Source organism: Manis javanica, chromosome 16, assembly GCF_040802235.1.
Source record: "Manis javanica isolate MJ-LG chromosome 16, MJ_LKY, whole genome shotgun sequence".
NCBI classification, from domain to species: Eukaryota; Metazoa; Chordata; class Mammalia; order Pholidota; family Manidae; genus Manis; species Manis javanica.
Genome location: NC_133171.1, coordinates 54,653,191 through 54,667,004, shown reverse-complemented (window position 1 = coordinate 54,667,004; position 13,814 = coordinate 54,653,191). Strand labels below are relative to the sequence as shown.

Here is a 13,814-nt window from a genome sequence, read left to right as displayed (position 1 = left end):
CTCAAAAAAAAAAAAGAATGAACACGTTAAATCATGCAATTAATAGTTAACTTTTATATTCCCTGGGGGACAAACAAGCAAGTACCAACAATCAAATCAGGTTGAAATGGTCACCAAAAATCTTGATCTGAACCATTAGCTGATAAAACTATTTGGTTTTCTTCCACTATTCTGTATTTTTTGCATCTGTAATCAAATACTTTTATAAGCAGTTTTGTTTGGATATTGAGTTCATATAATTTTTCCCCTTTTTACTTTCGTATATACTCTAGATTTTATTTAGTCATGACTGTTTAATATTATTTTCCTAATATGAGGTAAAGTGATAGCTAATGTTTTCCTAGACTACCATTAGAAAATATTCTATTTGTATCATCTGTTAAATTGGGACATTTTGAAAATGATGCTTTCTTCCTCTCTTTTGTCCATATGGAATGAACATGTTTGTATTATTTCTTAGATCTGAAACTCAGCACCGAGGCTCTGCTCCCCACTCTGAGAGTGATCTACCAGAACAGGAGGAGGAGATTCTGGGATCTGATGATGATGAACAGGAAGATCCCAATGATTATTGTAAAGGTAAGGCTTTCTGTAAGGAGATAGCAAACAACACAGGATCCATGTATATGTGGTTTCTCACTTGAATGTTTGGTCTGTTGGTATAAACAGTTTTGATGCTTTCTGCTTATGGAATCCTTTTCTCTAAATATAGGAAACAGTATTGCCTCTCAGTTTGACTTAACTTACTAAAGCTTAATTTTATATTAAATCTGTTTTTAACTTCTTTTCTCTTTAAAAATGATAATGCATATTTACCTTAATTTAGAAACATTAAAGAAAAAGACAATAAAAGTCACCTGTAATGCTATCACCTAGAAGTAACTAATGAAAAGATTTGGCATGTAGAATTTTGAAAAATACCTTTTCATTACTTTTTTCCGCCATAGTAATGATTCCTAAGATAAGTTAAACTGGAAGTATAGGTACCTAAACTGTGTCAGAGTTGCCTGATACATTTTATTTCTTTAGGAGACCTCATAGGATTCTTGGATAGGAACGTAGCACAGAATATATCTTATCATCTAGGAGAATCTGGCTCTTATTCTCAGCAGGCAAAGATGTGAAGAAGATACCTTGATTCCTGTCACTGTTGGCAGCCTTTTCAGGCCTTCCTGTTTTTTTTGTTTTGTTGCATTGTATATTAGAGAAGCAAACCCTCTGTTTTCTCTTTTTAAGTTAAACAAATGGACTTCATTAATCTAAAAAACATCCTGAGACTGTAACAGTAATAGATTTATATGTTTAGATAAATATATTGGATTATTAAGGGGCAACAAAATTGTGATACATAAGCCTTATTCTTGTTTGAGGAAGACTTATTTTTTTTAAGTAACAACGGATTGTTCTACAAGGTATCACATGCTTTCTCTAAATCATTAATTAATCTTTTTCCTTGTAACATGAGCTCAGTACTGCTATGTGACTGACTTAAAATTTTCTTCTGTTGAATTGATTGTACAGAAGAAACCATTTTTATTTGATCAAAAGTGTATAAATGTTGAGAAATGGGATGTGAAATATCTCTTCTTGCTACATAAGTGGCTGTTCCCTCCTGTTGTTTCTTCCAGGAGGTTATCATCTTGTGAAAATCGGAGATCTATTCAATGGGAGATATCATGTGATCCGAAAGTTGGGCTGGGGACACTTTTCAACAGTGTGGTTATCATGGGATATTCAGTAAGTTTTAGTGGTCCTGCAAAATAATTAATTAGGTGATGCCTAAATGTTTTGTCTAATTTTTCCAGAGATGAGCTAGCCTTCAAGTCTAGTTCTAGACTGATTTCTTAATAAAAATTTTGTTGTTGATAATTTATATGTTCTTGGGCAAATGACTTTTCTTCGGGTGAAGAAGCACATTTAGAGACAAAAAACTGATTAAATTAGAACTCCCAGATTGAAAGCATTATAAACATTCAATGAATATATAGTATGTAAATTCATAATTTTTCTCACTGGAGTAGAGCTCAATTTTTAGATGACATCCTAGGCCAACCTATGTGAAATTATTTATTTTCTTATATTTTATTTTGCTAACAGATTTGCTCAGCCATACATACGTAGATTTTCTCTACATAAAAATCACAGGCAATTAACATTAGACATGTTCCTAAAAGTGTACCATTTATCTATGATGCAACAGTATAATTCCTCTCTGGGCACTTTACCAGTTTGTTTTCACCCAAATATTTCTTCTGGCTTATTATAAGAAAGTATTACAGCTTTTAACCTTTTAGCTTTTGCTATCCAGTTACACAGGATACTTCTGATTTGGTGGCATTTTCCCCATTTTTAAGTCCCCATTTCATCTTTTACTTGGTCAGAGAGACATTCAAAAGATAGATTTTAACTTACAAAAAATGTTTGGTGACTGACATTACCTGAGAAAAGACTTTCTTCTTCCTATAAGTTTTATCTGGCTGGTTAGTGCCCTTAACAGGTATGAGGGACCCATAGAAGTAACCTGTGTTTGAGTACAGGGAAGCATGAAATCAGTATTTGTATTGTTGCCACTGCTTCCTTCCCAGTTATAGATCTTAGCTTCCTAAAGTAGGTGCAGTACATTTAGTCTTAATTGCCTATGTTTGTTTCTTAGGGGGAAGAAATTTGTGGCAATGAAAGTAGTTAAAAGTGCTGAACATTATACTGAAACAGCACTAGATGAAATCCGGTTGCTGAGATCAGTGAGTATTAGATCATATGTGTAAACTACAAAGCATTATAAATAAATAAGGATTAATTGAATTAAGACATACCAAATGTTGAATCTTTAGCCATGGCTAATTTTTACTATAAAGGTCCAGTTGTTGTTAAAGAGGTAGAAGATGACAATATTTACATTTTCTGGGCATATGATAGGAAACTGGTAAAATAGGATGTAATGGGAATTCTCAGTAAGCACTGAAAAAACTTACAAAGTAAACAAAAATGTTTGAGCATGTTTTATGTGCCAGATAGCACAGAAAAATGTTTTTCTTTCCTACTGTGGTTAAAAGGAAAATTATGTGAATAAATACATAACATCTATTTTATGTTTTAAAATTTTACATTGTTTATTTTTATATTATATATTTTTCTATTTATTAGTTCCCTTTATACCTGGAAACTTAGGTAAATTTTATCAAAAAATTATTTTCAGTATTGTTACAAATTAGAAAGATGTCAGTGTAGTAGAAGGAACTTAAACTCTGAATTAGAAAAACCTGGGTTTTAGGACCAGCTCCATCCCAGTATATCTTCCAAGTCAACATTTTATTTTCTTGAGCCTTAGGTTTTTCATTTGTAAAGTGAGGATGTTAGATCAGGAGACTCTAAAGAAGTACTTTTCAAAGTTCCAGTCTATGAAATACAAGGAGCTTATGGCCAAAAGGAAATAAATGTACGGCTTCCTTCATTGAAAAAACTTTTCTGTTAAAAAAAAAAATGTCAGCTGAATAAACAGTGTGCATACCGCTGTAGTTAATGTACATCCTGCAAGTGCCTCTTAATTCTTCGTGGCCTGGTAATCAGAAGTTAGTATGGGAGTCACACTTTGAGTAGTCATTAGAATAGTTTTTGTTGGTTGTATTTCCTTTTGTAAAACACTTATATTCTTTACCTATTTGAGCTATTAAAATTATAGTTTTCTCATAGGTTTGTATGAACTGTTTCTTGAAGTAATTAATCATGTTATATTTGCTGCAGGTATTCCCTCCCCCACCATTTGGCTTATTTCCATCTTTTCCCTTTTGCTAAATACTGTCTCTTTCTCAATATAGGTTCGCAATTCAGACCCTAATGATCCAAATAGAGAAATGGTTGTCCAACTTCTAGATGACTTTAAAATATCAGGAGTTAATGGAACACGTATCCTTTTAGAACCCATTTGAAAATAAGTCATGGAATAACTTTATCCCAAAGTAAAGAACTAGATTTGTATATGAATAATGTTTGTCTCTCTCTTCTGAAGACAAGCTATAATCAAATTACTTTCTTTTATTTAAACTTGAGGGGAACCATGTCTGTCTTATTAGTATGTTGTGATTTTTCAGGTTATTGTTTTGGACTTTTTCCTCTTTTTCAGGTGAATTAAACCCAAGTCAAAGAAAAGCTTTTTTAGAGAATAGTTTCATATTACTAAGTAAAGTCTCTGCAGTTTCTGTCATCAAGCACAGAAATTTTAATGGAAGTAATTTTCCTGATAAATACTGAATAAACAAGATTTTAACACATTTTTATTATATACCAGGCCTCAACATTGAAGAGACTACATGTAGGTTATGCTTAGAATCCAATCAAATGTGATTGTTCACATTGTGTCATAATGAAAAAACTGACTTGTTTTATGTTTTTAATTCAGATCCTTAGAATTTTAGAGTTGGAGGGAGGCTTAGCTGATTTTTTTCAAAAGTTAATATCAGAAAACAAATCCTACCATTTGCAACAACACGGATGGAGCTAGAGGGTATTATGCTCAGTGAAATAAGCCAGGTGGAGAAAGACAAGTACCAAATGATTTCACTCATCTGTGGAGTATAAGAACAAAGAGAAAACTGAAGGAACCAAACAGCACCAGACTCACAGAACCCAAGAATGGACTAACAGTTACCAAAGGGAAAGGAACTGGGGAGGATGGGTGGGGAAGGAGGGATGACGGAGGAAAAGGGGCATTACGATTAGCACACATAATGTAGTGGGGGGTGGGGGGTGACAAGGGAAAGGCAGGATATACAGAGAAGAAAAGTAATGATTCTATAGCATCTTACTACGCTGATGGACAGTGACTGTAATGGGGTATGTTGGGGGGACTTGATAATAGGGGGAGTCAAGTAACCATATTGTTCAAGTAATTATACATTTACGATACCAAAATTAAAATATTAAAAATTAAAAAATTAGAAATTAAAAAAGTTAATATCAAAATGCTGTGCAATGAACTGAATAAAAGGTTATTTTAACAGCTATAATTATAAAGGCCTATCAGATTTTTGAGAACAAAAGATGAAGTAGAATATCACCCAGATTCGAGAGTCTAAAACTGTATGTTCATTAACAATTAAAAAATGTATAAAGCCATTTCATATATCATTGTATTTTCCCCACGTGTTTAGCTTCTCTTAACAGTCTTAATTGACTTGTAATTCTTTGTTTTGAAGAGGTGGGTATATATGGTACATAGGGTTGTCGACTGTTAAGAGATTTGAACAGGGAAACAAGAAGAGAGAAGAGAAAATAGGTGATCACATGAAAAGATTTATCTATCATTCTAAAATGAACTATGAGTTACTTCTTGGGGGAAGTGCAAATCATGTATATCCAATCTTTAAGGAAAATTTCTACAAGAATCATCCCATTCTAAAACAGCATCTGGTTATGTGGTCATTTGGTAGATGGCTTAGTGTGTGTGTGTGTGTGGTGTGTGTGTGTGTGTGTGTGTGTGTGTGTGTGTGTGTGTGTGTCTGTGTCTGTGTGTGTCTGTGTGTGTGTGTGTGTGTCTGTGTGTGTCTGTGTGTGTGTGTGTGTGTCTATGTTCGAAGTATTAAGAAGGCTAACCAAGAAATAACATAAGATATCCTGATAGCTGTTTGATTCTGTTTCCCTGTTATTTGATCTTATAATGCTTGTCATTGTGCCAAATTTCTGTACTAATTTATAAAAGTTACAAATAAAACTCTAGAAATACTCTAGTCTCTTCAGTAATTCTGAGTATCTTTATTTGATCCTAAGCAAGAAGGTTTTTTTTCTTAACTATTAAAATCTCACAGTAGATTTGAATTTCAAACTCCAAGATATTGTCCAAACCTTACCCAGTGGTTTCTTTGTAGTTTATATCCACTGAGTTCCTATTTTATTCATTTTTCCCTTTGTCATTATCCACTTCTCTGTGCCCTTCTTCCTGCTTGTCTCCCAGCTATCTTGGCCACTACATTATTTGCTGTAACTAGAGATTGAAAAGGATAAAACTTGGAACTGTGAGTTAAGAATTAGTGTTGTCCCTCGTCTCTTTTCACAACACAGGCATATCTGCATGGAGCTGCATTATCTATATTTTTCTTTGTTTCTGGGAATCTCTGACTCACTGTCTTTTATCATATTGAAATATAAAAGACCCTGAACTAAAAAGTTGGTTATATAGACTTCAGTATAAATTGATTCATTCTAAGGGGTTGTGAGAGGATAGGAGTGATTAAGAAGGCACAGCTGACCTATATATTATACTGATGTAAGTATCACTGTAGACCACCCATGTGACCTACTATGTCTTCAGTGTCTTTTTTTTTTTACTACGTATTTTGTCTTTTTTGTTTTTAAAGCTGTTAAATGTTTGGTCATTTTTATATCACTGCTTACAAATTAAAACAACACTGCCAAATTATAATGCTTCCCTCAACAATAAAAGCTGGGATTAAAGCTAGGAACATAAGAGAATAACCTAATTCTGTTTTTTGTTTGTTTTTAAGAAATCTGCATTGTTTTAGATCCTGTTTTGTATATTTCATATATATAAAAATAGATTATGTAGTTGAATGAATTCTCACAGATCCATTACCCATTTCGGGAATTATCAACTCATAACCAGTCTTGTCTTTACCTTAGATACATTATTAGATATATTGTTTATAATATAATCTTAGATATTTCATCCATACTATTTTAGAATATATCTCCAAAAGATAATCCTTTAAAATATAACCCCCAACACAATGGTAATATCTAAAAAAAATTGGTATATTTTCTTAGTCATCCAGTATCTAGTCACTGGTGTTTCAGTCTCTCTAAATGTCATACTTTTTTCTTTTAGTTTTTAAAATATTATTTGAGTCAGAATCCATGTAAGTTCTTTGACAGTTTTTTTTATTATTTGGCCCATCAAGATGTTTCAGGTTCATCTTGATCATTTCCTGTCCCAAACCTGGAATCAACCATTTCTCTAAGAAACCCTACTCCCTTTTAGTGGGAAATGAACAGAATTGAAGCATTAGAACTACACTTTGCACCTGGGTTGATCATTGCCATTACTTTCACGATTTATTGATCTGTTGCCAAGAGCAGGTGCCTTCATTCCCTTACCCCCTCTCCGTGTTTGGGGATCTGCCCCACAGCTTTTACTCTTGTTGGGAGGTGGGTTGGGTTGGTTGGTTGGTTGGGTTCTTTTTCCTTCATGTGTTTCATTAAGATAGTTTCTGTTGTTATGCCTTCACATTCACTAACCTTTTTATTCTGCAGTGCCTAATTTGCCATTTATCCCAGCCAGTGTGTTTTTCATCTCTCTTGTACTTTTCATCTCAGATGTTCAATTCATATCTTTACACATATACACACACACAAAATAATGTTTGTGTTAGTTCTGGGTCAGTTTAGAATGTTTGGTTATTCTAATTTTCAGATATGTTTTCCTGCATCTTTACTGCCCATTTATCTTTGAGGTACTATGATTTTTAATATGTAAACTGCTGGATATTGTGTATTGCTTTAACTCTTCTTGAGCTTTGTTCTGGGATGCAGTTATTTGGAAACAGTTTGATCCTTTTCAGATTTTACTTTTGTGATTTGTTAGATGGATCCAGAGCAGTGTTCAGTTTAGGGCTTATCATTTCTACTGAGGGAAGACCTTCCTGAAAAATCTACCCAATGTCACATGACAATGAATTTTTCTAGTCTTTTTCTTTTTTAAATTGAGATATAATTGACATAGAACACTGTATTAGTTTTGGTGGTACAACATAATGATTTGATATGTGTTTACATTGCCAAATGATTACCACAGTTATCCCTTATCACATAGATTTTTTTTTCTTGTGATGAGAACTTTAAGATCTGTCTTCTTAGCAACTTTCAAATACTCAGTACAGTATTGTCAACAGTAGTCACTATGCTGTACATTATATTCCCAAGACTAATTCATCTTATAACTGTAAGTTTGTACCTTTTGATCTCTTCACCCATTTGCCTGTACCACTCTCCAGCAACCAATAGTCTCTTCTCAGTATCTATAAATTCGGGGGGTTTTTTTTAGATTCCACTTATAAGGTCATACAGTATTTGTCTTTCTCTGTCTGATTTATTTCGCTTAGCATAATGCCATTAAGATCTATCCATGTTGCAAATAGCAGGATTTCTTTCTTTGGTATGGCTGAGTAATATCATTACATTGTGTTTGCATGTATTTGTGTGTATGGTATTCCACATCTTTATCCATTCATCCATCTGTGGACACTTAGGTTGTTTCTGTGTCTTGGCTGTTGTAAATAATACTGCAGTGAGTATGGGGGTGTAGAAATCTTTCTGAGAGCATGATTTTATTTCCTTTGGATAAATACCCAGAAGTAGAATTGCTGTCTCATATAATAGTTCTATTTTTAGTCTTTTAATAAGCCTCCATACTGTTTTCCATACTGCACTAATTTGCATTCCTACCAACAGTGCACAGGGTTTCCTTTTCTACACATCCTCACCAACACTGGTTATCTCGTCTTTTTGACAATAGCTGCTCTAATAGATGTGAGGTAATATCTCGTGATTTTTGTTTGCATTACCCTGATACTTAGTGATGTTGAGTTCATTTTCATGTACCTTTCAGCCATCTGTATGTCTCTGGGAATATGTCTGTTCAGATCTGCTAATTTTTTGTTCAGATTTTTTTTTCCTGTTGAGTTGTATGAATTCTTTATATATTTAGGACATTAACCCCTTATCAGATAAATGGTTTGCAAATATTCTCTTGCATTCCAGAGGTTGTCTTTTCGTTTGGTTGATGCTTTTCTTTGCTGTGCAGATTTTTAGTTTGATGTACTCCCACTTGTTTATTTTAGCTTTTGTTGCCTTTGTTTTTGGTGTGAAATACAAAAATTATCAAGAAGTCCAATGTCAAGGAGCTTACTGCCTATGTTTTCTTCTAGGAATTTTATCATTACAGGTCTCATTTTCAGTCTTTAATCCATTTTGAAATGATTTTTATATATGGTGTAAGATGTGGTCAAGTTTCATTCTTTTGCATGTAGTTGTCCAGTTTTCCCAGAACCACTTATTAAAGAGACTATCCTTTCTCCATTGCATATTCTGGCTCCTTTGTTATAAATTAATTGACCATATGTGCTTGGGTTTTTTTCTGGCCCATGACTATGACTGAGTTTTTCTAGTCTTTTCAGTTAGAACAGACACTGTTAGAGGCCTATGGGAATGCTGGGCACTATTTCCTCTAATCCTTTCAGGTGATTTTTTTCCTCTGCCTCTGGTAGTTTCCTCATATATCTATGCTGCTTCATACTTTGCTGAATACTTAAGAGAGTCCCTCTGCATAACTCCAGAGTTGCCTTTTTCTGCAGCTCTCTCCTGGCTGGTACCTTGCTCTGTGAACAAGCTGCCTTTGTCTCCCAAGACTCTGAATTTCATCTGTTTAACTCAAGGGGTCTGGAAAGTCTCAAGGCAGTAAGTTCAGGCAATCATAGGGTTCGGCTCCTTTGTTTCCCTTCTCTCAGGAATCACTACCTTCATTGCTTAATGTCCAGGGTCTTTAAATTGTCGTATGTGTTTTGTCTGCTTTTGATGTCAGCATCGTTTCAAGTAAGAGGGTAAACCCAGGCCCTGTAAACCTAAGGCTTCATCTTCACTAAAGTAAAAGTTCCTAGGGATATGTTTATATCCATAGTTTTCCAAAGTGGTTGTACCATTTAACACCACTTCTACTACCCTAATGTGAGAGTTCTAATTGCTCCATATCCTCACCTACAGTTGGTCATATTAGTCTTTTTATTTTAGTCATTCTAGTGAATTTGAAATGGTATTCTATTATAGTTTTGATTTGTTTTCCTGAGTTAGCCCTGTCCCTTTAATATAATTTAGAACAGTTCCTTCTTTTCATGGCATTGACTTTTTTTTTTTTTTTTAAGAATGCAGGCCAGTTGTTTTATCCCTAAATTTGGATTTGCCTGATTGTTTCCTCATGATTAAATTCATATTAATCTTTTTTGTCAAGTACACTACTTGACTGATGTTTTGTTCTTCCCAGTGTATTACATCAGAGGGCACAGGACGTGAATTTGTGCCCATCGCTGGTTAAGTTTGATCCCTTGGTTAAGACAGTCTCCTCTAGATTTCCCTGTGTAAAAGTATCTTTTCCTTTTATAATTAATAAACAATCTGTGGAGTGTCACTGTGACACTGACAATTCTTTTCCCAAAGTTCTTACCTGAATCAATTATTACTGTAGTTACTGAAAAATGGTGATTTTTTCCATTTCTGTCATTTTTTTTTGTACTTACACTTGACTTTTTCTCTAAAGAAGACATTTCCCACCCCACAACACACTTATTTTAGTATCCATTGGGACTCATTCTATTATTAATAAGTTAATTCATAACTTCACTCTTTAAAATCTTAACTTTGGCCAGTGACATCCTCTTCAAGGTGCTTCCTATTTGCTCTTGACATGTTCCCTTACTGTTGGCACAGCCAGGGGTTCCAGGTTCACCCTAAATTTGGCCATTTCATCAAGGAGCCCACATTTTCCTTCAATGGAGGGAGGATCGTATTTAAAACAAAAGTCAGAGCACTAGGTCGTTATTATGTGTTGTATGTATTAGGCTTTCTGATTTGTATAGAAACTTCTAGAGGTGGAAGATACCAACATAGTAGTAGTAAAATCATTACAGTGTCCGGCGTACTAGGAGGCTTAGAGTATTCCTGCTCTGTTATGATTGGAATGTTCAGACATAAAGAGAACACATGGTGGCACTATAATCAAGATTACTTTTGTAAACTGTAGCTATAAAGCAACTCAGTTTCCAACTTTCAAAAAATGTTGGCATTTGCATTTTTTTTAGATTTAAGTTTTGATACATTGTCTTCTACAGTTAAAGCAGAATTTATTTTTCCTTGCTTTGAGGCTGTGAGCATAGGAATTGTTACCTGGACGTTAGTTTTGACATCAGGAAAAAGTCTAATCAACAAGTTAAGCCTAGTGCTTTTCACAGATTTTTTTTTTTTTAGTCATGCTCTGTAACTTTTAATACTGAAAGAATAACACAATAGCAGTTAACTGGGGTGGAACACATTTTGTCTTGCCCCTTTCTTCTCCTGTGCCTCCCTTTTCCTCCTTAACAAACTCCTAGATATCTGCATGGTGTTTGAAGTTTTGGGGCATCATCTGCTCAAGTGGATCATCAAGTCCAATTATCAAGGGCTTCCACTGCCTTGTGTCAAAAAAATTATTCAGCAAGTATGTATTTTAGTGTTTTCTATGTGGTGATATTTAAGATTTTTAAAGTATTAGGAGTTTCCTATTTTCAATAGAAACTTTTATGTTAAAAACTAGGTTTTTTTAATAGCTAAAATCAAGTGTTTTATTTAGCCCCTAGGGTTCACTGTATTTATTCTGTTTTTAAACATTTTAGCAGAATCATTTTTCCCCTGGTTCATTTCCTATAATAATTATTAGAAGGGAAGCTGTGTACAGTTCCCTTCTGATTTTGAAATTTGGAGTCTTTTTCTAGAAGATCTGGTTGCAAATATTGACTGTATATTAATAGAGAACTGCTATGTCATAATTACTATCCCTTTATATAACAATTATGGTTTTTTCTAATATTCTAAACAGCTCTCAATATACAGTAAAGAAGTTCACCATTAAGAAAATATAAGTGCTTCAAAAGCAGATAATTTGTTTGAATGTGTTTTGCTGGAAAGAGCTCCAGACTTGGAAGTAAGAGACGTCAGCTCTTCATCAACAAAGAAATTTAAATTTAAATTAAAAAATACCAAAATCTCTTTCCTCACCTACATTTCCACATTCATAGGGCATGTTGACCAATATTTATTCTCAGTCTTTATAATGCACTTAAGGACATCTCCAAATAGAATTGGCTTTGTAAAACTTGGGGAAACTTTTTATTGTAAAATAATATGTAATATAAGTAAACTGTTGCCTTTGCTCATAATTTACAGTTAATTGTTCTGAGGAAGTTTCCTTGTGTTTTAAAAAATATGGTATATTCTCTGTGGAAAAGTACCGTATCATTTTTATATTTCTATTTTTAAAATACAGTATTGCGATTTTTTCCTTCTCTGGAAAGACTTGTATGTGTGCTTGCAAGTCTACTGTTCTATTTTCACTCAGGTTTTACAGGGTCTGGATTATTTACATACCAAGTGCCGTATCATCCACACTGACATTAAACCAGAAAACATCTTATTATCAGTGAATGAGCAGTACATCCGGAGGCTGGCTGCAGAAGCAACAGAATGGCAGCGATCTGGGGCTCCTCCACCTTCTGGATCAGCAGGTATATTTTCTTTGGGGACTTTGGTGGAGTTTCATTAGAAGTTAAGAGAAGTTCCTATTACTAGGCAGTTAAATAAAGCACCATTCATTTAACCATAAGATACAGTAAGTACTTAGGTGAAAGAAATAGTCCCTTTACACGACTCTTTTTATTCTCAGTTTAGACCCCAAATGGGAAGGAGAAGACTAGAGACTGTCTTTTAGGTACAGATATGTTGTATATTATAAAAGCTGATGTGTGTTATTATTTTAAAATGCTTTCTATTGTGATTTGATGGCCATTTTTTATGCATTTACCTGTTGCCATGATCATACATGCTTACCTATGGTTCAGTGAGCCATGCAGGAGCAAGGTAACATTGTTTTTCAGAGCTTAGGTCTAAGCACTGGAATACGGACAGACCCTGTTTAAATCCTACCTTCATCACTGGTTGGATGACCTTAGGAGAGTCACTTGACTTCATTTCTCTCATGCAGGAGTTACTTAACTAAATTTCATTTTAAAGCAGTTGGTAGTGTGCTTACAGTATTAATGTGTTAAATTAACAGGGGCAACTGTGATTATGATTTTTTTTCCTCCTTTTGAGGTACAGGTTTTAATTTTAGTAGTTTAATTATATTTGAGGAACTTTCTTGATCCTCAAGTAGAAATATCAGTTATCATAGGCTTCCTTTAAAAAGGAAGACTGAACAAGGGGGAATGGGGAATTGTCTGATATGTTTCATTTTTGCAAAATGAAAAAGTTCCAGAAAGATTACACAACAATGTGGGTATGTTAACACTTTTGAACTATAGCTGTGATGCCATTCTTCTTTTAAAACTGACAGGTGCCTAAGGGGGAAATTTAGAGATTTAAGAGTCCTGGGTGGAGGTGAGAGGGTTGTTGCCTATCACTTTCTATTTTAAGCAGTACACGGGAGGGGGATTTTAGTAGCATTAATTGTGGAAACCAGAAATGGGGTTGGCTCTTTGCATATACTGATTCTATCTGGAGAATTTGATTTAATTAAACTTATTTTAACTTTGTCAATTTTTATGTGTATTTTTTCTTTTAAAAAAAATGTTCCTTCTACCAAAGTTGCTTAAAAACAGTTTTCATGCTGATGGACAGTGACTAATGGGGCATGTGGGGGGGGACTTGGTGAAGGGGGGAGTCTAGTAAACATAATGTTCCTCATGTAATTGTAGATTAATGATACCAAAAAAAAATTTTTTTTAATGGAAAAGCTCAAAAAAAAAAACAGTAGTTTTCTCTACAATATAAACTGTAAAACAAAGACTTCATTCTGTAGGGTGTTATATGAGACTTACTTTATATTACCTGCTCAATGCAAGGATTCTTATTTGGTTTTCTTTTCTTTTCAGTCAGTACTGCACCCCAGCCGAAACCAGTAAGTATAAGGTGTTTCTATGTTTAATTATGATCTGTGAGTAAGGGTAATGGGCAGGGGTTCTTCTGTTAAGCACTACAGTTTGTTTTAAGTTTGAAAACCAAAG

The 13,814-nt window shown here is 34.1% G+C and overlaps 2 protein-coding genes across 2 annotated transcripts in view; one reads left to right on the top strand and one right to left on the bottom strand.

Moving 5' to 3' along the window:
* The window catches only part of LOC108387192 (LHFPL tetraspan subfamily member 5), a 145,200-nt gene that overhangs the window by 85,951 nt on the left and 45,435 nt on the right, over positions 1 to 13,814 (bottom strand). The gene's annotated exons all lie outside the window — the stretch shown is intronic.
* The window catches only part of SRPK1 (SRSF protein kinase 1), a 109,979-nt gene that overhangs the window by 74,124 nt on the left and 22,041 nt on the right, over positions 1 to 13,814 (top strand). The window contains 7 exon segments of the mRNA XM_036998412.2: positions 461 to 579; positions 1,629 to 1,737; positions 2,654 to 2,741; positions 3,816 to 3,903; positions 11,148 to 11,254; positions 12,152 to 12,317; positions 13,683 to 13,708. Of these exon segments, the coding sequence (XP_036854307.2) occupies positions 461 to 579; positions 1,629 to 1,737; positions 2,654 to 2,741; positions 3,816 to 3,903; positions 11,148 to 11,254; positions 12,152 to 12,317; positions 13,683 to 13,708 (703 nt within the window).